This window comes from Eleginops maclovinus, chromosome 15 (genome assembly GCF_036324505.1).
Source record: "Eleginops maclovinus isolate JMC-PN-2008 ecotype Puerto Natales chromosome 15, JC_Emac_rtc_rv5, whole genome shotgun sequence".
NCBI classification, from domain to species: Eukaryota; Metazoa; Chordata; class Actinopteri; order Perciformes; family Eleginopidae; genus Eleginops; species Eleginops maclovinus.
This window is the reverse complement of record NC_086363.1, coordinates 6,110,570-6,136,136: the sequence shown is the minus strand read 5'-3', so window position 1 is coordinate 6,136,136 and position 25,567 is coordinate 6,110,570. Positions and strand designations below refer to the sequence as shown.

The 25,567-nt window shown below is 41.6% G+C and overlaps 1 protein-coding gene across 3 annotated transcripts in view; it reads right to left on the bottom strand.

Moving 5' to 3' along the window:
* Positions 1 to 576: 576 nt before the first annotated feature.
* The window catches only part of gphnb (gephyrin b), a 79,523-nt gene continuing 54,532 nt past the window's right edge, over positions 577 to 25,567 (bottom strand). Inside the window, exons 9-25 of one of the 3 annotated variants that reach the window (XM_063902795.1) lie at positions 22,604 to 22,645; positions 20,467 to 20,541; positions 16,530 to 16,586; positions 14,062 to 14,104; positions 12,551 to 12,688; positions 10,004 to 10,096; positions 8,180 to 8,235; positions 7,613 to 7,732; positions 7,275 to 7,333; positions 6,599 to 6,752; positions 4,900 to 5,021; positions 4,567 to 4,654; positions 3,606 to 3,679; positions 3,298 to 3,365; positions 3,074 to 3,177; positions 2,070 to 2,166; positions 577 to 1,548 (exon numbers count right to left, since the gene is read on the bottom strand). In XM_063902795.1, the coding sequence (XP_063758865.1) occupies positions 1,415 to 1,548; positions 2,070 to 2,166; positions 3,074 to 3,177; positions 3,298 to 3,365; positions 3,606 to 3,679; positions 4,567 to 4,654; positions 4,900 to 5,021; positions 6,599 to 6,752; positions 7,275 to 7,333; positions 7,613 to 7,732; positions 8,180 to 8,235; positions 10,004 to 10,096; positions 12,551 to 12,688; positions 14,062 to 14,104; positions 16,530 to 16,586; positions 20,467 to 20,541; positions 22,604 to 22,645 (1,524 nt within the window). In that variant the 3' untranslated portion in view covers positions 577 to 1,414. The remainder of the gene's footprint in view (positions 1,549 to 2,069; positions 2,167 to 3,073; positions 3,178 to 3,297; positions 3,366 to 3,605; positions 3,680 to 4,566; positions 4,655 to 4,899; positions 5,022 to 6,598; positions 6,753 to 7,274; positions 7,334 to 7,612; positions 7,733 to 8,179; positions 8,236 to 10,003; positions 10,097 to 12,550; positions 12,689 to 14,061; positions 14,105 to 16,529; positions 16,587 to 20,466; positions 20,542 to 22,603; positions 22,646 to 25,567) is intronic. The other 2 variants (XM_063902796.1, XM_063902797.1) reach the window with 2 other exon arrangements.

Sequence of the window (25,567 nt, the reverse complement as noted above, 5' to 3'; positions counted from 1 at the left end):
TACAGTACTTCCTTTTCACCAATGCAAAAGAGGGGGAAACGGTCATATTAATGCAGTTAAACACATTCACATTGGGAACTGTATCCACATGGACCTTGAAAATGGTTTGTAAGGAAGGTAAGACCATTACTCATTCATTCATAATTCTAGAACTTTCTCTTACCTCAGGCTACCAAACTTAGTACCAAAGAAGAAAATCACTATTTTTTTCTTTCGATATATTTTATTAAAAAAGGAAAACCAACAAGAACTTTTTTACATAATGATCAAGGATTTTTATTATCTTAGTCTCTTTCATCAGTTTCATATCATTACAGAAAATGTTATAGTACAGCGTTGTTCAATGTCTCCTCATTGCTTAATAATTTCCTTAGGAGTGCTGGTCACATATATCTGTACAATATGGTTCTCTTTTTTTTCTGTACATTTTTTGTGAAGTTGGTTAAAAAGGCTGTCAGCACTTAAAGAAGCTGTTTCTTTTCTTTCATTTTTTTATTCTTAAATATCTGATCAAATAAAAGATTATTTTTCCCAGGTTAAGCCTGCCCCTGGGGGGGGGGGGGAGGGGGGGTGTTTAGGGCAGGGTGTTTAGGGCAGGGTTTACACCCGGTCACCGTGAATATAAGGAAGCTTCAGGGTCTGGGCAGACTGGGGTGTGCCCCCCCCCCCCCCACCTCCCCATCCCAACATCACCTCTTCCCTGCCCAGGCATTTGGCACTGCGCACATAAACAAGACTCACAAGATAAACAACAAGCAAAGCTCTTTGTGAAGCCAATATGATGCATACTAATGAGAGAAAAACAGAAGTGTCACCTTGATGGGCGCTCAAAAGAGGAAGTGGTCTTGATGTGCCCCCTCTTCCTTTTAGCTGAGCACCGTGGGAAATCTGGAGTCTTCCTCAATGTTTTCTTCATTTTCAAAAAACAGATTATTTTTTTCCACTAAAGATGAGGAAATAATAATTTTCTTTTTTTGTCCTGGCAGGCACCTACAGCTGTCTATTAAAATGCTACTGCTATAGATAAGGTCTAGCATTGAACACACAAAGCAATTGCAATGAAAGGAACGAAGTTGCCTTAATATAATAATGATAATAAGAAGAATAATGATAATAATAATAAGAATAATCATAATAATATATTACAGAATAAATCTCTTTTTATAATTAGATTTTTTCATTAAAAGTTATATTTTCTTTGTTTGAAATAATATAATCTTTTTAAATTAATTTTTTCATATGTATCTAGGTTGTGATCAAGATGTTGACTATACCTCAACGTTATCCAAATCAATAAAAACTAGCTGTGCCGTTGCATATTACAGAATAGTCAATGATATGTGGACATGCACCGTGAACCACCCATTCCAACCCTCGCTATATGACGCCGACGCTCCGTCCCTCGGTGATGACATCATAGCCGGCCGATGACCATGACGTCAACCACCTCGCCCTTGTGCAGCTCCACGTATTGCTCTGTTTTCGGAGGTAGCATCAGGAGCCCGTTAGCACTGCGCATGCTCATCAGCCTGCTGCTCACCTGGTTCCCTGCAGCAGAGAGAAAACAAAAGAGTTTATAGCAGTCCCATAAAAGATGTGTACATCTGCAAACAAACAAAAGAAAACTGCCAAGGCCAAGTGCTCCAGTCTGTAAATGCAGGAAACCTAAGGTGTTAGTGGTATGAAATAATGTTTACTTCCAGTGTCTATATACAATTGCATTATTTCTTCCCCAAAGAAGACTATGTTCATGCATCTGTCATTACACCAAGAGTCTCTCTAAAGAATCTTTTTAAAAAATCCCCCAAATTCACTACATATTGGCATTGAAAAAATGTAAGGGACATGTAAATATATAAAGAAACTGCAGTTCGGTGAATTTGGGGTATAAAAAATAGGATGTAAGAAGTGCTTGCTAAATATAAGGTGTTTTTCTGCTCATAAATACATTTATAATATATGTTCACATGAATTAGGAGTTCTTCATACATAAACGGTTTTGCAATCAAGCAGCTTAAGTCAGATGTGAGGCGGTCCAACAGAATTGGAACCGGCTTTGGTTCTGGTACCTGTGCTCTGTGCCCACGGCAGAGGCTCCTGGTGATGCCATGTCAGAATGCAGCGGTGGTATTCAGGGCGAGGGTCTAACTTCACATCACAAGACAACTAGAGAGGAAACAACAACGTAAATTATAACGCTGTATGTCAACAAGTCATATTCCTCCCCGCTGGTACTGTCTGTTATGAAAATAAATGTAATGTAGAAATATACTGTGATATTCTTTTCAGTACCTACATTTTAACTGTTGTGTTTTACTTTTTTAATTGCTTTGTGATCATTTTCTTGAATCCACTGTACTGTTTAACTGTTTTAAAAAGGGAAACAGAAAGCAGTGAAACCTCTCCCAACTTTTTTGGCATAGGTAAAGGTTTATTCGAGATTACTATGCAACCTGGGTATGATGCCATCAGCTAAGGGACATGATCTGGCTACATCTGTGCTTCCAGGCCATCGGTCCCCCCACTAAGTGGCAGTAATGCATTCGAGTTGATTTCTAACTGCTTTATAACAGCAAATGATGTAGCACATCTCTCTGGACAGCACCCACGATGGCAGGGAACCAGACCTCTCACTTGATGAGGCTAGTTTGGGACACAAGCTGCAGCTGTTCAGTGCATGTGATATTATTAGTATTCCTTGCTCTACAATTATGAATATTCATGACCTGGGAGCAGGCCTTCAGGTCAGTGCGAGGCGTCTTTGGTTCCTTTGCTGGTCATTAATATGTATCAAGCGGTTGATGAAATTAGTATTAAATCCTGAGTCAAGAAGCAGTGGACTGGAATGATTCAACCAGAAACCTTAGTGCAAATATAATTGTAATGTTCCCATATTTAATGTTTCCTCTCTGTTGCAGTTTGTTCCTTTCTTGACCGTTGGGGATACGTTCTGTCTCATGGTTAAACAGAAAACCCTCTTCTTCAACCAGCAGTGCCTCAACAGATGGTGAACTTTGACATTTTGTGACTGGGCCAGAGAGTCAGGCTCCCGTGGTTGCCCTGTGCATCCTACCCTCGCTTTGATGATGGTGGGCCTAGGGTCCAAAATGCCCTGCATCTTCCTCAAGGCAGGGATGACAAAAAGATTACAGGTGACAACAGCGGACACGGGGTTTCCTAGGACGAACGGACGGACAGAGAGAGGACGACGACAGGAGAAAAGAGGGAGAGAAATATATGAGTGACACCTCTTCAGAAATGGTGGACTGAATCGCTCTTTCTCTCAACTTCACACACTACCTGGGAGGGCAAAGATTAGTTTGCGAGCACCGTCCATGTCCAAGGTGGCAAAGGTTGTTGGTAGACTGAAAAAGAGAAAATACATTTGATTATTTTGATTTAAACATTAAAATAAATCTTGCATTAATTCCTGAGTGTCTCACATTGTTTCACTTGACTAATTACAACTTACTTTTTAGAATATTAACACGTTTTAATTCCACTGCTGTAAATCTACATCTGGTAGTTACACTGAAATGTCCATTTTAATGTGCACTTGGTAACTGGACTGTTGCATGAGAATAAAGTGTATTTAATTTACTTACCCTGGTTTCATGAAAACACGACCAAAATGGATCTGAGCATGTAGATCAATATCCAGCACCTGCTTAAGGTAGTCCTAAAACACAAAAGAGCCATACATAAAAACATGGGGGTATAAAAATCATATATTTTAAAATGATTTGTTGGATACTAGATATTAAAGTGTCCATAGAAAGCATCAGTCTGGTATTTTAAATTGTTCTCTGATGTCTACAAAGAAGGTATATAACTTTGGTTGATCCAAAACATGTCCAGATGCGGTTTTACAAACCCATTTACAACCCTATGATTTGGTCCTAGAATGAAACAAGCTGTATTGCTTTATTTGGGCGCTCCTTTAAATAATTATGACCAGCTCTGCTCTGATTGGCTGGTTTACAAGGAGCAATCCATGGCTGCCTCAGAGCCCACAGAAGTAAGTGAAGTTTGACCTTTTGGCATCCAACCTTACATGTTTGAGCCTTTATCGGAGGAGGAAACCGATGAATTTGAAGAACAGCCAGTTGGTCGGAGATTGGAGAGCAACGTTACGGAGTGGTGAGTGTTAGCGTTAGTGTTTCCAGCAGCTGGTCCGCCCCTTTTTACCGCTGTGTCATGCATATTCATGATTAGCATGTGAAGGAGGAAACAATGGTGTTTGAGGTTCACGGTATGTCAGTTCAATGTACTGAACTCTCCTTATTCAACTATGCCAAGGTAAATACAGTTTTCCATTCTATGGCACCTTTAACATAATCAACTACAAGTAAAAATAAAATTCAGTACTTCGCAATTAAATACATTGGGACTGTATTATGTTACCGTATCAATGTCATAAACAAGTCAACCCAAGAAAATACATTTTAGTTTGTGTGTTTTTTTATCATCTAAATTGTCCAAAATTAAGGCTGTTGTTTCACCCTCTCACCACAAGGTGTCAGTAAAAGACAGCGTCATGGTAAAATATTTGCAGTGCCATCACACCTTCTCTCCCATGGACACTCCTCCTGAGGTGATGATGACATCAGCACGGTTGATGCCTTCATTCAGAGCGTTGAGAAGGTCATCGGGGCTGCAAAAACACACACACACACACACACACACACACACACACACACACACACACACACACACACACACACACACACACACACACACACACACACACACACACACACACACACACACACACACTTATGCTAACAACCAAATCACAGGAGAAAAAGCAATGGAGGAAATAGAGAACTAGTTGTGGAGAAAGTATCGGAGACTGGTGCACACTACAATAACAAGTATAGTATAAAAAGGAAGGCGTACTTGTCTCCCACGATGCCCAGGTTGATGGTAGGATAGCCGTGCTCCTGGATAGTGGCCAGCAGGGTGGAGCGATTGCTGTCCCTGATCTTCCCAGGATGGAGGTCGTCCTCTGGGTTCAGCAGCTACCAGGACACATGGGGAGAAATTAAACATTAAAAACACTACTTATACATTCAACATCCATCCTCTTTTAGGGTCAGTGTAAGTATACTTGGCTTTCTCATTATTCAGGTAATCTCTTTCTGTGGTGGCGAGCCTGATGGGTGTTGAAAAAATGGTTCAGCTATACAGGGAGGTTTAAACTCTTGTTTGCAAACATCCCTTCTATTATATGATTACTATATTTAGCTAGCACTTGGCAGAAGGACAATACAGTGATTTCCAGAAATTGCCAGTGTGAAGTTTCAAAGGATCATTTGGTGCTGCTTTGTGCTTTAGATAGTGCTCAAATAATTAATCGATTAGTGGATTAACAGAAATAAATCCCCATTAATTTTCACAATTAATGAATTGTTATATTATTTATAAAAAAGGCCATTGATTGATTATGCATCTGGCTTTTCAGATGGATTTTGAACTATTTATAAGACAATAATTACATTTTGTACGTCCCCTTTGGTTCTAGGAACTTGGTGGTGGATATATCTACTATTTTGTAAGACTAATCGATTAATTGTAAAAAAAAAAAATCACTTGATCATAAACATGGAATGAATACTGAAAATAATCTCAAGTTGCAGCCTTACATTCAGACAAAACCAAAAAAAAGAAAATATTTGCAGCCTTTTTAAAAACAACTGCAGTATGGTGTGCTGTGAATTAGCATAATGTAGGTCCTTTATTTGCATTCATACATTTTGACCTCCCTGTTTTACGCAGTAGAACTACAAATCTGACCTTGCCTTTGTTTGAGGAAAAGGAAAAGGAACAAGCACTGCTCAATATTACAGATATTAAAGGAAAGCAACACCACAAATGAACATGCATCTAGTTCAGCAGGTTCACAGTGGCTTCATGGGCAGACAAGCTGCATACTTTCAGTTGTAAATGCCAGCTGTGCACAGATATTGAGTTTAACCCATATTCTACATGGTCAATTTAACATTGCTGCAGGTAGACACTGTTAATGCAAAGACAAATCCTCTATGTAATAAGACTTGCCCCAGGAAGGGGAGATGAGGACAACAGCACTTCATATTTGGAATGTGGCCATGGAGTAGGTGACTCACGACTGATTAGACAATTCAGACATATCTGCACAGTGCCAAGAACAAGGTGTTATGGGTATCTAGAGTCTGCTGAGGATCTTCATGAAGGTTACACACCCCATGAAATTTAAACTGCACCATCAGTCACACAGAAAATGCACAAATATGATCCCAGCGTTAAGAGGAAACCACCTGGTCACAGATAAACACATCCTTCACAACTGAAAGCACACATGAAACGGCTGAGTGCGCATTCAGCTCTGAATGTTGTTCTGGTGTCCGCAGTCAAAGAAAACAATGTTGATTGTGCATAAATATGAACGAGGTGTGCTGTCAGAGACGATGGCCGTTGTTGTTACCTTTAGCAGCTGAGGCTGAAGCTTTTTGGCAAATACAGATACAGTGTGGGTTGAGTGCCAAGGCGTAACATTTCCTGAATGAAATCAAACATTTCTCGACGAAAACTAGCACGTTCCTCCTAACCCTCTTACCTCGTTTCCTGTGGACATGACGGCCACCACAGGGAATTTCTGGACCTCCACCTCTGTGACTCCCACAGTGGCCAGGAGACCAATCTCAGACGGGCCCATGTGGGTTCCCTTTGCTAGCACACACTCCCCACGCTTAATGTCATGACCAATGGGCCTATAACCAGAAAGCAAAGTGGATGGTTTAGAGGTAAAGAGAGAGAGGAAAGAGAGAATGCACTATGGAAATATAATTTGAATACATGCAACAAATATATGATTAGTAAAAGTGACACAAATAAAAATGATGGTAGAGACAAATAGTGGATTTTACCTACAAAATTACCATTTGTAACAACGTTTCATATCCAGTGTTGCATGCTTTCGAGTTTTGCCTCTCTATTGTTAAACGTGGACCCCATTTAGCTTAACTCATCTGAACTTTTTTCCATTTTTGAGTCTTAGTTCACTGTGGATGCATTCGAGAAAAACAGCGTTTTTTTCAAGAATTAAAAGCGAAAGGGGTGATTAATCGATATAAAGTAAAGTATATTAAGTTAAAGTATTCCTTTAGGTATATATATTTTTATAAAGTCATAATGATCATACAAACAATGAAAATAAAGGATTATACTCCTACATTAATTCAGTCTGAAAGTGCTTCTTATGAGAGGCACAACCAACACAAAATCACACTGACCTGATGTCCTGCCCCGGGCGAGCCTGAACGAGGATTCGTACCTCCAGCTCTTCTGTGCCCTGAAAGACAAACCATCAGATCCATCAAAATGAACATTAACAACTATACAAACCCACATTCATTGTGTATTCCGCTCATCTCTGGGTTTCACCTCATCTCAGTGACATCTAAAACTGCTATAATCCATTTTCAGTTGCTATGGCATTGGTATAAACTCTAAATAGTATCTGCATTTACTGGTGAATGTAAATCAAAAGCTACTGATGGCCTTCATGATGGGCTGTATTTTTGCTTCTTCCTGCCTCTTCATTGGAGTAAAGACCAGAAGTCCGACTCACGTCTTCAGACTCGCGGAGCAGCTCGGTGTCTTCCACCTGCACTACAGCGTCGGCCCCGCATGGGATAGGGGCCCCCGTCGTCACCCTCATCACCTGGCCAGGCATTACTGTGTGGGTGGGCTGCAGAGAGACACACACAGAACAAGGCATTATGATTATTGTTTAACTCTAGTAGCACATATTCCTAGTAAGTGATGTAAAGAGGCAAACATGGAGTATGTGTTTGCATGATTTTCTTCAATATGAGAGGTAGTGGTAGTCAATAAATCTCTTGAGCCCGCTGTTGTCTCAGAGGTTTAATCTGTTTTATAGTTTGGCAGCACTTTAACTTTTTTTGTCACGCTTTGGGGCGAAGGGCTTTTCATCTCCTGCTAAGGGAACACACTGGTGAGCAATTACAGCTGGTCAAGGCGTGAGGTGAAGGACAAAAGTGAAGTACTTTATTTTCATACACAGGTTGTGTGGGTGTTTGTGTGACTGTTAGTGTGTGTGTGTGTGTGTGAGTCGGACTTTTTAGTGAGCTAGAGAATATATGTGTGTGTCTAAAGTGTGAACGTGGGCGCAGACCTGTTCTCCAGCTTGGGACTCTCCAATGATGAAGCGGTCGCCTGGGCCATCAGCCGCTAAAAGAAAAGAAAGATTTAATAGTGTCACACACATGTGCAGCAGAAAATGTGTGTGTAGGTGTGCCATTTAGTTGATTCATTTTATTTCAGTGGGAAAAAGAATGAACAAACCAGAAGAGAAGGAGAGAGAGAGAGAGAGAGAGGAGAGAGACATTGATGTTGTTTAATTAAACATAATAATGGAAATATACACAGTAATGTCAATGCTTAAAGATCACAGAACACTTTCTAATTCCTGTCTTTCAACCTATTTCTTCTGCACGTTTACAGACCAAACACACAAGAACAAGAATGAAACTCATCAGGAGCCACTAAAAAACACAATTCAAACTTAACTTACACTGATATATATACAAAATGTCCTTGGAGAGGAAGAAATGTGTTATAAATATAGGACTACATGCTTCCACAATGGTAATAAAATGAAATGATTGCCCTTTTTTTTTTAGGAGGACAATTTCTTCAGTTTTTCACCAACTGACACAATCCAAATGAGGGTTTTCCAACTCCTAGATCCAGATCTGGGGGTTGCCATGTTTGTTTGAGAGAAAAAAAACACTGCTCTGGTGAAACTACTTTGTTATTGGCTCCTTCCTCACACAACGTCTAGGCTCTAAAATCTCTCAAATCTACACATGTACGCCTCGGCAGGCGCCAGGCCCTTAGGACAAGATTCATTTCATCCAGAGAGACCTGTGGTGCTCTGCTCCTCCTACTCCATCAGCAAGAGCCAACAGCAGATGTTACATGCAAGAGTTTTTGAGCTGCCTGGAGCTAGTCAGCTGCCACCCTGCTCTCCAGGTTAACAGGGCCCTCAATGCTTTAAAGAATGCAACTGTAGGAATTCAACTATGCCTGAATGTTACGGAAAAAAACAAGGTAGACCCGTTATCTCTTGCCACTTATCTCCACCTGGCAGCCATGGAGGACAGCCCCCTCCATGTCCCACAATGCAAGGCCTTATTCTTCCCTCAGCTCAGGTTGGCAGAAGAAGGCCCCCTGAAGCTGTTCTCCACTGCCCCAGTGTCCTGATCCTCTCTAACCAGCACAATCAGCACATTTGTACAGGAGGAAAGACACACTGGAGAGCCAGCTGGATTACATTCAACAGTGATTGGTAAATTGAGTGTTAGGTCACATCAAATGGTTCCCTTCATTAGACCTAGTGTGATGGAACCAATTGTGACGTGTGAAGTCTCCGCTTACACTAGTAATCTTACAATATAACAAAACAAGATTAAAACATATTTGGTTTCAATGTATTTCTCCAGTTATTACGCATTAAAAATACCTTATTGTATTGTTGAATGAAACATTCAATGAGATGACTGAATGAGAACCGTCATTGTACCAAATAAGCAGGACATTATCACAGAAATCTGTCTGCTGTTTTTATTTAATTGTAAAAAAGATTTGATTTAAAATAGATTTTACAACAGATTATGTAATATATATGATCTGTTATTTAAATTGATTTGACTCATTATGTATGGATCATCGCACGCCAAAGCAAATGTATTGGCAGACTTCTTTCCCTTTATCCAGTCTTTGCTGCCCCTCAAAGCTCTTCACATAAAGCAGCGATAAAACAAATTTGTATTCTGATTGTGGTGGTCATTTCGAAGGATTTGAAATACCAGGCAGATGTTTTGTACTCAACTGCTCGTAGGTTATTTAACAACGTCAGCAGATCTTGGTCTACATCTGAGACTGACGGGACAGGAACATATTTCAAATCAGCTGGCACAATATATACGGTTCTTACCTCTCACAGCATAACCATCCTTGACAGAGGCAGGGAAGGGTGGCAGGTTGTCTTTGGCATAAACGTCCTGAGCCAGGACTCGACCCATCCCATCTGTTGGAGAAGAGGGAGATCCTGAGTATGAGAAGGGGAGGAGGAGCTGGGACCGGGCTTCTGATTCAGAGATACAGAGTGGCATATGTGCCAGAGGTCTGTGTGTGTATATGTGTGTGTGTGTGTTTTAAAAGAGACAGAGTGTGACACCGTGCATCAAAATCTCTGTGCATGACTCACCACCTGACCATCACACACACACACACACACACACACACACACACACACACACACACACACACACACACACACACACACACACACACACACACACACACACACACACACACACACACACACACACACACACACACACACTCCCCCTTTCTGTTTCAGCGTCACTAATTCACATACAGCAAGTGTTGCTTTCCAAATTGTATATCCAGCCAGACAACTTAAAAACACTTGTGTAGGCAGAAGAGAGACTCTGCATATAAACAATAGCTCAAAGAGAGGGAGGGAAGGAGAGGAAGATGAAGAAAACAGAGTGGGTGGAGGAGAAAAATCCCGGCACTAGAAATACCTTAAGCTGCTATGTGGCTATATATAGCATTTCTCAGAGCCTTTATCCTATGATTATGTGGGAGTTAATATGAAGATCTAAGCTTTGATATCAATGAAAATAATATGCATTTACACCCACACACATGCAGACACACACCATGTCAAAGACAGCCATAACGAGTGGTTGTAAATGATATATCAACGTCCTAGAAGAAGACACACGTGACTAGTAGACGTGTCTCATTTGTGTGTGTTTTTTACATCTCCTTCCAAGCTGCTGTTCAACTTGTTAAAACCAATGTGTTGAAGCAGAGGATTAAATAAAAATAGAACAGAGGTTTTGCTGAAGCTGAAATATTTGTTTGATCAGATGCTTTGTGAAACAGCTCCTACAGAAGGCCCAGGGTTTAAAAGGGTTACATAACGGTGAGGTGCTTTGTGACATAACTCGTCCACATAATGTGCTAATCAATTCTTGTTCTTGAATTATATTACCGAAACATACCTCCCGAAGAGCTCAACAGTAAAAGAGAGGCATTCAATGCTGATTATTACATGTAAAAGGACAATATGATGATGATATAAGAGACACGCTTAATGCTAAAATGCAGCATAAGCATCAATACATGTACAAACACATGCACGCATGCATGCACACCTCTCTAAATCCAGCAGGGGAGCTGCTCCAGCTGTTGTCTCTCTAAATATTTCATCACTCATATCCCAACCTGCTCTCCTCCTTTCCCCACTGTCATCCTCCCAGCTGTGCTCCTGCAAATCCTACAACTCCCTCCCCTCTAAAGGAACATGAAACATCGCTTTACACCCGGCAGAAGAGAGAGAGTTCCTTCTACCCTCATTGATGTAGACGTCATGTGTGCCGCCGCAGGGTGTTAGTGCCCCCAATCTGTGCTACCCCGTCTTCTGAGATGAATTAAACAGTGTGTGTCTTCCCCTCTGGCCCTCAGCCTGGCTCTGTGTCACCCTCCGCTGGTGCTGAGGCCACTCTGCCAGAAGGCTGACTAGACCCACGGGGGCTAAACTAACTTCTCTGTGTATGTTTGTATCTGTTTGGACATGCAATCCATAAAAGAGTACATACCTACAGAGAAACATTAAAACATGAATTAAATCTTGAATTAGGCTATGAAATACTGTATGTATTGTTTCTAATTTGTGTCACTTTATTCTATTCCCGTTAAATATTTGAATGTGTGTACTATGTGTGTTTAGTGGGAAGTATTTCAAAATGAAAAATTAGGTAAACCTGTGGATTATTATAAAAGCAAACATAACTTTTTTAAAACTGCAACAAAACCTGGTGATCACTAATAATACAAATATATGTAAATCAGATCTTTTTATTTTTCCCTTTTCAGAGTGGATGACAGTGAACTGAAACAGAACTTTTGCAGGCTCTTAAACTAAAACTAAAGAGACACTAAAATGCTTAGTCTGATGAGAATTCTCGGTTTGGTTTGTCACTTAATGCGACCCTTTCCACATAAACGATATATATATTTTTATTAATATCAAATAAAGCAGCTTTAGAGAGATTAACACTCTTTTCTATGAACTTTCTCAACAAAAAAAGAATGCAGCAGCGAATGCAAACGAAATATCAATGATAAGGAAATGGTTGCTTTTATTTGTCGTGTAGCCCAGAACAGTTATGTGTGCAAGCTTTTCACTATCAGTGTGAGTGACACCATGGCATGCAAACTGCTGATTCAGCGAAGAGTCCAGTTGTGGACATTGAGTGTTTAAAAGCTGTCATGTGAACTTATCGAGTGTGTGTTGCTACATCCATCTGAAAGGTGGGACACATCAACATCCCAGCATGCTGAGCGGCTGCTGTCAGCAGACATCATGGGAGAAGGAACTGGAAATGCCATGGGGCAGATGAACATGTGTGTGAGGACGATTGATCAGATCTGCAGGGCTCCTCACCTCTGTAGTTGATGATCTCAGTGCCCAGGACGGCCGTCATCTCCAGCACAGTGATGAAGGCCTTGTCCATGGAGGTGAGGGGGAAGGGGGACATGCGGTGCCTCCGGGCTACCTTGGTGATGTCCACTGCACTGTGACCTGGTGGGAAAAGAGACAGTACACACACTGTTAAAAAAAAAATCACAGAACAGGAACATTATACTGATTAAATTACTCATATTGAACATGCAGTACAGTGAAGACCCTGACACATATTTGGTGGATATCAATATTTGAGACCAGAATATCAACTTCTATTATTTTTATACGGAGCATCTGAAATGGTTTTGTCCAAGATTGCTTCAAATGACCTCAAAAATATATTTTATATACTGGAATTGAATCAAACTTGTCCACAGACATATATGACAAAGTTTTAAATATCTTCAGCACAATAATATAGAGAAATACAATCAGAAGTTTAGTAAGAATTCCATTTATGAATCCCAATCAATCATCGTCTATGGACATTAGTTTTTATTTTAAGGACACTAAAGTGTGCCAACATTTATACATAAAATTTGGATAACAAGTAATGTAGTGCACTCGGTAGAAAACACAGAGTGATTTCAGACATAGCTCCAGGCTACCCAAGCTTTGCAATGAAAAATCCCAGCCTAAATCAGAGAACACTCTCCCCTTTTAAGGCTTTTTAATTCTTAAATAAGACAGATTGAAAGTTAAGAGAGAGAGAGAGAACTCTGCAGGGAATCAATCCAGAGACAGAGCAGCCTCTAAAGGAAAGGAACTGAACCACTCAACTATCTCCGGAGACAAAATCTATATTTCAAGAATTTTCTTTCAGCCGAAAAGCTACAAAAAAGGAGTTTCCAAAATGTCTACTTATTGATTCAGACTGATCTGGGCGCATTGGGTTTGTGTCTGCAGCAGTAGAGGTTGAATTTGAATATGATAATGCACACATGCAAAAAAAACACATTTAGAAATAAATATATGTGAGGAGCCGACACCACGAGGAGGGCTTGGAGAAGAAATAGTCCTGTTTGTTTCAAGAATGTGTGGAACCAGCTGAATGATAGCAGCCATGTCGGCCTAATAATACCTCTCTAATAATAATTCCAAAGGTAAAAGGAACAAAGCAAGGTGTAACTAATATGTAATCTGCTCCCTCTCCCCCCTTCTCTCTGTATCTTGTTCTCCCTCTGCCTCACAGTGAAGAATAGACGCTGTGCTTTGATTTCCCTTGACCCAATTTCTCTCCTTTAAACATACACTTATGCTTCCACAGCATATTCTGATGCTCAACATGAGGCTTAACAACCTTTGGCAAAACATCACACACACACACACACACACGCACAAAAAGGGTGTGCAACACGGCCGCCACACACAAACCATGCTTGCATTATCACATCCTGTGATAATTAAATCTGTTTATGCTTGTTTGAGAGCACACGTTGTGACATACAATATAACAGAGAGTGGTTTTGCATTGGAAACTTAGTACTCACTTGATCTTAGGATATTTTCTTTGCTGCTGCATCGTGACTGCACCTAAAGATGGAGAGGGTGATTTGGCAAAAGAGATGAAGGGCAAAAGGAAAGAGAGAAAGCAGAGGTAGTGGTAATTTGAGATAAACCGGGCCGCTCTTTTGACATGCTTGAGATGAGAAGCTGTTTATACAACAGTCAGAAGCATTGGCAAGAGCCGTGTCACACTACACTGTGCACTTTGTCCTGCTGTTGTTGGGAGATGACTGCACTCCGGCATTACAATTTTCATCACTTACTGTACACTACATCACAGGTGATATTCACACTGATAAATGCACATTTCATATCACTATTAGATTAGAAAAGGAATATACGGACAAAGGCAACAACATACAGAGTGACAATATCGTATCACACAAGGTCATAACAGATGTTTAACTGTGCTACGGTGTGACATCAAATGTAGTGGAGATGTAGTGTCGAGTTCAGATAGTGGCTGTTCAGATGTGGTGCAGGACGGTCTCTCTGGAGATCGCTGATGCGGCGTGACAGCTGCACTAGTACTTTACCTCCTGTAATCTATAGCAAGGGGGGGAGGAGAGCGGAGTGGGCGAAAACTGGGCTGAGCTTCCCAAAAGCATCTCACACTTCATCTAACTTAAAAGTGTTGTCGGTATTGTTTATAGCTTATATGTCTTAGCCAGATAAATTAAAACAATACCACAAAAGGAACACATGGTGCTGACAATAAATACCCTCTATCTCATGTGTGCAGATCTCAAAATAAAGATGATGGCTTATTCGGTCACAAAGAAGATATTGGTTACTCTTTTTGGATATTTTTCCACGTATTTACAGTATACGTATTCATGTATTGACTCTGTAGATACGGCTAAATGAAAATGGAAAACAAAACTGAAATAAAAAAGAAAAAGATATGTGTATTCACATTTCAAACTATATTCATTCTCTATGTTGGTTTTGTAACCAAGATAGAAAAAAAAAAAAAAACTAAACATTTTTTAAAGTGTTTTCCGGAGTTATTGATTATATTGTAGGTAGTTAAGTAGTGATAAAAAAATCTGCCAATTGTACAACATACTCCGAAGTGATGTATGTTGTATTATTGGGAAATAATTGGCTACCAAGTGTTACAGCAGGAGCATGCTGTTGGGAAGCTCAGCTTTAGGGAAGGACTAAATAAGGGAAGGTGAGTCATAACTTGTAAGATTGGCTCAGAATAAAACTATTTATTGTTCACCAAATAGTAGAAATAACATTATTTTAGAGTCTGTAGAAAATCACTTCAACTTAAATGTATTTTGTCCAATAGTAAGCTGGACTATTTTGATTTTGGGGATTCTTTTGCTCTCCATTTGTCTTCCTGAATAAGCCCCGACTGTCAACCTATCAGATGTTTTGTATTTGCATAACCTGTTGTCATTCTGTCTGCCCTCACATGTCTTTCACTCTGTGTGGAAGTCCTATTTGCAACTATTGCATCACAATAACACACACATTGGGTGTGGGTGGTGTGTGGTGTAAGGAGAACCAAAACACCCATGGTGAAGGTGAAGTTCTCTCTACCCCTACCACCCAGCCATATACCCCTCTCTCTCTCCCTCCCCTCCCTCACCGCCATACTAGCTAAGCTAACATTGTGACACCACTGGGCACCAAACAGCCGAGGTGAGAGGGTGGGAGATGGGAGATGGGAGGTGAGGCAAGGTGGGTGGGATGGTAGAGGAGGATGAGGGATGGAGAGACAGAGATAAAGAAGAACAACAACAGAGAGAGAGAGAGAGAGAGAGAGAGAGAGAGAGAGAGAGAGAGAGAGAGAGAGACAGAGGGTGGAAGGATGAGGGTCAGCATGACGTGGTCCCACAGCCCGGAAAGAAAAAAACCAAACAAAAACAGGAAGCACGAACTAGACAGACTTCACTAAACTACAGAGCCGAGACACAGCAGAAAGGAGGGAAAACAGGAGGAAAAAGAACAAAAACAATAAAGACCACTCGAGCGGCCTGATGGCATCTACTGAACAGACATCCAGCACACCAGACATAGCTACTGAAAGCAGAGCATGTTAACCGGAGAGACAGAAACAGAGACAGATGGGGGGAGAGAAGGGGGAGACGGACAGAGAAACAAGAAGAGGAAAAGTGTGTGTGGGAGACAGAGAGAGGACTCCTAACAGACCGGACAGAGAAATTGTGAACAACAGACAGATTGAGGACGAGAAAGAGAAATGTGGACACAGACAGATAGAAAGACATATACAGAGAGAGAGAGAGAGAGAGAGAGAGAGAGAGAGAGAGAGAGAGAGAGAGAGAGAGAGAGAGAGTAAGCGAGGGCTAGAGAGATAGCTAGGCAAGCGAGGAAGGGAGAAGGGGAGGGGGGGACACAGAGCAGGGGCGTTTGTTTTGCGCGCTCCTCGGAGGAGGTTGAGGGAAAGGCAAGGAGGGGAGGGGGGCGGGATAGTTACTCGAGAGCTGAAGGTCCTCCTGCGATCATCTTTAAGCCCCTCCAACCTACACTGGAGCTAGTGGAGATAAAGCATCGAATCACAGGCATCAGTGCATCTGTCCCAGCAAACCACAACACTACAGACAGACAGACAGACAGACAGACAGACAGACAGACAGACAGACAGACAGACAGACAGACAGACAGACAGACAGACAGACAGACAGACAGACAGACAGACAGACAGACAGACAGACAGACAGACAGGCATCCGCTACGACAGGCAACCCTAGCAGGAGAAAGGAGCAGCAGGGACAGAACTGAGATAGTAAGAAAGAGAAAGAAAGCGCAGTGGGCTCTCAGCCGGCATATGGCACCCAGTGACAGCCATATTGGAGGCCCTGGGAGCACTTGTAAAAAACATTTTGAAGTATACAACTCTTTGAGAGGATAACTTCTGCGCTAGTCTTGTAATAACTGACTCTAGTGTCATTTTTGGATTGGGAGAGAACATCAGGTTTGTATTTTTTCCTCCACTGTGACATGTTTCCATGCTTTAATGTTCAAAAAGGTCAGTTTCTCTTACTGCCAGTCTGCTCTGATTCGGTTAGCTGGCTCTGTTGTGATTGGTCAAAAGCCTAGAGAAGTTCCAGCCCTTAGCCTATCAGGTTCAATGTGTTGAAGTTCATCCAATAGAACAGCAAGTGTTACATATTGATGTCACTATGTTACGGATGAAAACAAAGGAGTCCAAAAAATAGATAACTAAAGACAGGACAGTTTACCGTGTCACAGTGAAATATAATATACTTCTCACAATTCTCCTTCACCTAAATGAACCACACTTACAGGTAAAGTGTATTTGTCTGATATATTTTCTTCTACATCTGCTATCTGTTATTGAGGCTTATTTTTTTGTAAACAGCCTATTTAGGGGACCACCATGAGGACACCAGCTGTGGTTGCTAGGAGATTAGTAGCACAACTGCAGAGCCCTCATTTAAAGAGAGAGAGAGAGAGAGAGGTATGTTGAAAAAAAGAGACAGAAAAAGGACAAAGGTGGGGATTAAGGGAGCTAAATACAGCTACAGCAAGACACAGATCAAACTTGCAGACATTGAAAAGCACATATGAAGTCTAACGTTCGACAGCTAGGACATTTTCGTACAAAGTGTGCCTTTCGAAAGAAAAAAAGAAAAGCACTGCAAAAGACAACTACATTTTTAAAATGAAGACAAGATAAACGCAGAACAATTACATCAGAAGCTCACTACTTAGCTAGTTTCTCTAAACACAGACAAACCACAAGTATCACACGTTTCTACTTCCTTATCCAGTTTCACATATGCCTCTATAGTTATGACATGAATCTGTCCTGCAGCTAATGCAGTTAATACACAGTCACCGTTAACCAAAAACAGCTACAAGCCTTGATGCAAGGTGGAGTGATGACACTAAGACTGACACGGTGGAAAACAAGACCTCATTATGGCAAAAAAAAAAAGAAAAAGAAAAGCTAAGTAGAAAAGATCATACCATCAGAGAGTGATGGGGGGAGACAGTTTGCATATGGAGATGAAGACAGTGGAAAAGGCTACAGGAGTGTGTGTTTGGAAGTGAGGAGAGTTTGTGGAGAATGAGTGCAGTAGCAGAATGGGATGTTTTTTGGACATAGAGGGAGGGGGAAGGCAAAAAAGCAGACTTTCAAACAATCTCACACTCATTTCTAATCTACCCTCCACTGCAATCCCCTCCGTACTGGTGAGAGACTGACCAAGTGAGAGAAGAGAATGAGCTCCAATGAGGGATGCACATGGAAACACACACACATTCAGAATAGAAAGTCCCTCTGTCAGCAGACTAAGGTGAACTAAAGTAATTGAGAGTCATTGTTGTTGTGTGTGTGTGTGTGTGTGTGTGTGTGTGTGTGTGTGTGTGTGTGTGTGTGTGTGTGTGTGTGTGTGTGTGTCTTTATTCGTCTTAATTGCAGTAAACTCAGAATGCAGACACACACACAAATAAAAAAATACTGGACCCTCTGCCAGAAACACTAATCACGCCGACCCCACTGTCGCCACAGAAACAGCCTGACGACGGGTTGTCATGGAGATCTGCCAAGAAGATCAATGGGCGATGGGGAGCGGGAGGCGGTGGTGTCGTACGGACAGAGAATAGCGAGCGTGGCCAGGTCAGCGAGACACGTGGCTCCGGGGGCTGAGGGCCGCCCAGGGGAAAATCGATGGGGCCAATAACGAGCTGGCCGAGGAGAGGCTGCAGGAAATGATGGGATGCAACCGCTGCGGTGCTGAACTCAGCACAAAAACAAAGGAGCTGTCAGAGAAATTATGCAAAAAAGGGGAAGATTTATCCGTCCGCCGTGAGGAAGAGAGGGTTGTGACAGGGCGAGGGAGGCTCGTTTGGAACAGATTCAACCGCCCCGCGGGACGGGGCAAGAGAGGGAGAGGGATGGAGCAGAGGACAAAACGCTGGAGTGATAGCGACATAGCGGTAGAGGGCAGGACAAAATCCTGTGGAAATCCAGAGCAAGTCTTCCTCTCTAGGGGGGAAAGAGCCTGAAGGGGGTGACACCAGTGAAGGTCTCTGGTCTCTCCACTGACTTCCATTAGTTTTCATGGGCTTCTCAATTTCTTCATCATCCGTTAATTCAGAATCACACTCTTGTGCTCAAAATTCCAACCCCTTTCACACAGACAAGCTCACACACTCAAAACACTACAATATCAACAGCCACACACACACACAGACACACACACACACACACACACACACACACACACACACACACACACACACACACACACACACACACACACACACACACACACACACACACACACACACACACACACACACACACACACACACACACACACACACACACACACACACACACACACACACACACACACACACACACACACACACACACACACACACACACACACAGATCACATGAAATGACCAGATGGGGGATGAATGAGAGAGAATGAGTGCTGGTTGAGATTTCATAGAGGCAATGGGGAGGAATGTGCTACTAAAGGTGGTCATACACAGGGCAACTCTGTCCAACTCAAGTGCTGCTTTTCCATTTACACTTTACACTATTGCCATATGTATCACCACACTACTTGGAAACCTGTCCTGATGACCTACACACCTCCCCCTGAATGAATCAGTTTAATGAGGAGTATAATATGTTTTGTTTGTTTTTGCAGAACCACAGACCCCATTTACCTGGCATCAACATGCATCAGCTCACTGTCGCCTGCGATCAGATAATGGTATCAATATACATTCCCTAAAGTGAGCCCTTAAAACCTCTCAAAGCTTAGTTTCATTATGATTTTTATTTTTACTGACATAAAAAGATAAGCCATGATCAAACTGTAAGTAGACTAATTATTTATGAGGTAATCAACCCAAAACTGACATCCTGTTTCTCTTCAGATATTGCTAAGTCTTTTTGGGGAAATTGGAGTACATCTTTTCAAGCTGTGCCCTGCCTACCTTAAACCAGTAAGAGGAGCACTCACAGGGACATCTCCAATGTAAAGTAATTAAAAATCATTTGCAGAAAGACAGTGTGTTCATGTATAAGATATCCAGTCAAAAATCTCATGTTTTTACACCTGTAAATGGGGTCTACTTCCTCAATTTCACCATGTTTTGATCTTTCACAATGACACTTTCTGGATTTTAACCAGTACTGTACTTTGTGTATCATCTGTGTTGTTTTGGAGTATCAGCAAAGGCACTAAACTAAAGTAAGAGCCGGTTTGCTGTAGTTAAGGGTGGCCCAGAGTGTCTAGTCTAAAATGTTGAATGTGCCTCTCCCTGCCTGTGTACATGTGTGTTGGTGTGTGAGGTGCATTGTGGGATGCCAGTGGCCTGCATGCCGGTAGATTAAGAGGTTGGTAGAAGGTTAGCGGGTTTACCTGGTCCAAGGTAGAATACCTTGACTTGAGCGTGATGACCTCATCCAGGTGAGCCCTGAATTCTCTCCGTGAGGCCTGGGGGAAGCCACAGGATAGTCACTCACCTTCATGCCACACACACTCTCTCACACAGGTGCAGGCAACAGGCATGCACACCGATTCTCATCAACACATCAGTATCAGTTAGTGGAGCTTTTAAAACACAGTTGCTCACACAGTCGCCTCATTTCTCACACACATCCCTGAACTCAACCAGAACTAGCCTAACACACACTCTGCAATCGCATCAAAGGAAATTGAAGGATAAAAATAAATGGCAAACAACTAGAAAACACTAACCACCAAGAAACAAAACCAAAGATGGATGAAGAACAGAACCAGTTCAGTGGATTTTCACAACAGTACCAGTAGAGTGTGGCTACTGTGGACACATTTCTCTATAAGGGAGTGTGTGTGCAAGGATTGAACCTGAGTGAGTGCTTGACCCCTGGTCGTACCCGAGGCCTCTGTCTGGCAGCAGCTCATCAAGAGGGCAGGGACAGAGATTCTGATTTAGGTCTAGGATAAGGTCAATTAAACTTCCTCAAAGCATGTAAGGTGACACATAGCCTCATTGATACGGAAATGTGTTAGGCCAGTATTATATTGCAAGATAAAATATAAATAGTAGAATATATAATGATGAATGAATATCTCTTAGATTTGGTATTTAAAAGGATAGTGCCTTAACATTTATACTGAACAGCATTTGAAAATTGGGAAACACTTTACATAAACTGCAAATATCCCATAAGATTGAATGAATATCAATAAGAACGTTGATAAAAAAAACCAACTATTATAGATGTTATTGAACCATACTGACTTGGGCAAGCCAGCATCATCAGCATTACATTAGTATTTAAATTCTCTTTGACATACTGTACAGTTAATTTGGAACTTCTGTTTTTCAATTATGGCTGGTGTACAATACCACAAAAGGTGAAAAAATATAAAATTGGTTTAACATACATTCCAAGTGATCTAATTAGTGCAATGTAATCTGTTTATGAGGAAGAGCGAGCGTGATTGTGAGTGCTCTTTTCCAGATTTCATTACTTTGCAATTACAGGTAATCAATGGACGTCGATATCTCATTGGACAAGTGTCAGCTCTCTTCCACGCCCTTGCACTGAGGCCACGTCTTTATCACTTAAAGATCAGAGTCGCTGGGGCATGACCAGAGTAACAAGCACAGGAGAGCTGCAGAGGCTTACAGCACATTCAGCGAGCCTTTTCTCTTTTACACAATGCTGTGTGTGTGTGTGTGTGTGTGTGTGTGTGTGTGTGTGTGTGTGTGTGTGTGTGTGTGTGTGTGTGTGAGAGAGAGACCCTTTTCAAAAGGAACTAAAATGTGTACACATACTTTGTTTGTGCAAGCAATATCACTTCCATTCAAATACATAATTCAAGCATCTTTCAACTTCAATTCTGAGGTTGAAACGCAGTTGAGAAATATGCCATGTGATGGAGGTGTGTTTATTTTTAGAGGGTGTGTGAAACAAGGCGAGGGTTAGATACAGTACGAGACTCAGAGTGACGTTTCACTACAAGACAACAATTAGAAAAAAAACATAACAAGACCACATCCACACGAAAACAAAGAAGAGGAATGGTAAAGATAGTGGGTAGTGTGTTGAAAAAACACAGACAGCAGGAGAACAGCAGGCAGGAGCGCACACGCGCGCACCACACACACACGCACACACACACACACAGAAACGTTGACTTTAACAAACTTTAGTAGGTTAGTTGAAAACAATAATATTAAGTTTGAATACAAAATACAAGGTTCAACTTAATACTATTGCTTTCAACTAACGTAATACAATAATATGACATTTGGTGACTTAATACATTTAATTAAAGTCAACATCTCAGTTTTTTCAGTGCACACACACACACACACACACACACACACACACACACACACACACACACACACACACACACACACACACACACACGGGAAACGACATGGAGTTGAGGGGGTGAAGCAATCATTCCAGGCAGGAGGTAAGGAGTGCGTATGGCGAGGGAGGGAAACCGATGCCATGATGACGGCCGTAAGGATGCATTAGAACACATGCAGGAGTACCTCAGCAATGCTTAAGGTGGATGAACAGGAGGGGAGCCGCGCCTAGTGCCGCGAGAGAGACAGATAGAGAGAGACAGAGGAGGGGGAGAAGAGAAGAGGGTTAACAGAGCCAAAGCCGGGCTGAGCAGGGGGACAGAGGCACACAGAGACTGACGCCGGAGCAGACAGCGCCCCCTGTTTGTCAGGAGGACATCTGCGTGACAGCTCTCTGCGTGACTGTCTCGGCCAAGGCAGCCAAGGGCATGACGGACAGGACAGACGAACAGGACAGCAGGTAGGTTCACTCCCCATCAGAAACAAAAGGAGAACAGGATTCACAGGAAACATCACACATTTTGTAATTTCTTCAATTTGTCAAATGCAGTTTTAAGTGTGTCTGTTTTTATTTACGCGTCCTGAATTTCCCATTCTTCTGTTTGTACTCATCCAAATCCAGGTGTTGCTTGGAAACTATTATTTCTGAGTCTGGAAAACAGTTTCACAAAGGCTAAAATGCTCTTTTGGTTTGCAATCAGTATAACAAATAAATGTGTGCTACAAGTCCCGATTGATGTGTTAACACGGTATTTCTTTCTGTTTTTTCCCAACGTGGCAACACATGACATGACTTAGAATAAAACCACTGAATTCAGTTGCAATATTACAGAAAACCTGCACTTTTCAATTTGTTTTTTACCACTTTTGTAAGCTGTACATTGTCTAGAAAACCCAATTTTTCCAATATTGAAGTTGACCACAATCCAGATCAATTTGACCTGATAAAGGATGCAAAACCTCACAACAACACAGCCCTGCAATCACTACAAGTGTCCATCATTGATCCAAAATGTCTCCAACCTTATATCCCTTCACCCCCATCTTGTTGCACACATTATACTAAGACGACAAGTCAACCAGAAATCACACAGGAAATAACTTGAGCCCGGAAAATGCAATGTAATTTATTTGTAGCACCCTAAAGTATCACCTATTACTGCTCTTCTGGGGTCAGCAATGATTGGAGCATTTTCATTCATGCTGTGGTAAGGCTTTTCAATAACAGTGTCTCCACCAGAAGGCAAATGAAGACTTTTATTGCCTACACTAATGAGGTGGGAAAAAGTAAATGTGTCTGCCTCTAATAGCCTGTCTCTGCCCACAGATTTCCATAAATACTGATGGACATACTGTATAACCGTAACATAAGACTTTACACCTGATGTGGATCTAGATTTCTGTTTGTTGTCCATCTCACGCAATGCTGCTAATTCACTGACTGGAGAGACATTCACTATGCCCAAAACAGCGGCTGTTAAGCGTTTCATTCATGCATTATTTTGTCTAAACATCACAAACACAAACACAGCCATCTGCGTTGGCAGAGGTTTTGCAGGTCAGAGAGCCTTCCAGCTCAGAGATGACTTATTACTGGGAAATCAGTTTTAAAAAAATCACATCTCCTCCGGAGAAATTATGACAGGCATGAACGTCAAGCTCTCCATGAATCATTACTAAAGTCATTAGATGATGGCTGACCCTTTCTGATGAAACAGTAACATTTTAGATCAAAAATATATTGCCTTTATAAAGTGGAGCTCTCAAGAAGTTGAGCATCCCATCCGCCTAATTGAAATCCTGGATCTCAGTAGCTGCCCTCATCTCCACTCACTGCTCAGATAATGGACACTGGCAGGAAACCACGGGAGGTTACAAATTGAAACTCAAGAGTGAACGGCACGAGGATCTCCTAAAAACTGTAGCAGTGAGGTAGCACTGTGTTAAAAAGAAGCTCTGTTCACCAACACTGAATAAACACATTTTAAGATCTTGAATGATATATTGTTGACATCCTTGATACCTAGCTTGCAGTCTTTTCTTCAAGGCCTTGTGCGGTGCATTTATTTTGTGCGTTATTACCTATAAATGAGTAGAATATTGTGAATCTGTTGGCATGAATGTGTATTACCTATGGTCACAAACTGAACAGAGTACTATGATGGACTTTTAACACTACTGTCCTTTATACACTGCCAGGCCAAAAAAAAGGTCACCAGCCTGTGGGGGGCAGTGCTATGATCTGGGGTTGCTGCAGTTGGTCTGGTCTAGGTTCAGCAACGTTATGTGCCCAAAGAATGAGGTCAGCTGACTACCTGAATATACTGAAGGACCAGGTTATTCCATCAATGGAGTTTTTCTTCCCTGATGGCACGGGCATGTTCCAAGAGGACAATCCCAGGATCCATCGGGCTCAAATTGTGAAAGAGTGGTTCAGGGAGCATGAGACATCATTTTCACACATGGATTGGCCCCCACAGAGTCCAGACCTGAACCCGATTGAGAGTCTTTGGGATGTGCTGGAGAAGACTTTGCGCGGTGGTCCGAATCTCCTGTCATCAATACAAGATCTTGGCGAAACATTAATGCAAGACAGAAATAAATGTGACATTGCAGAAGCTTGTGGAAACGAGGCCACAGCGAATGCGTGCCGTAATCAAAGCTAAAGGCGGTCCAACGAAATATTAGAGCGTGTGACCTTTTTTTTTGGCCTGGTAGTGTGTATACTGTAGTGTCGGGTGTATTCTTTTTGAAAGGAGATATCATTTTTAACACATGTTCTTCTGTCAGGAGTAAAATCTGCCTGCTACCTTGCTTTTTTCTTATGAAGATTCACAGAATGTATATCCACTCATGTAATGATGGTGTGTTGAAGTGAACACGCAGGGTTCAACTAGCTGGCGTGTAGCAGACGAGTATATGCATTTAGCTGCATTTAATTTTAATGTGACTTTAATTCTGAGCGAATGATTCATGTATAATTTAGATTTGTATGGGACACTTGCACTGAAATATGCTGTAATGCTTGTATTTTCATATCTCCTCTCTATAAAGGAGGTGGTGGGTGCAAGGTTAGCATGACTCATAGTCAGATTGGCCACAGTTACGAAAATAATAATGACAAAATGACCTCAATTCTTATTAACATGG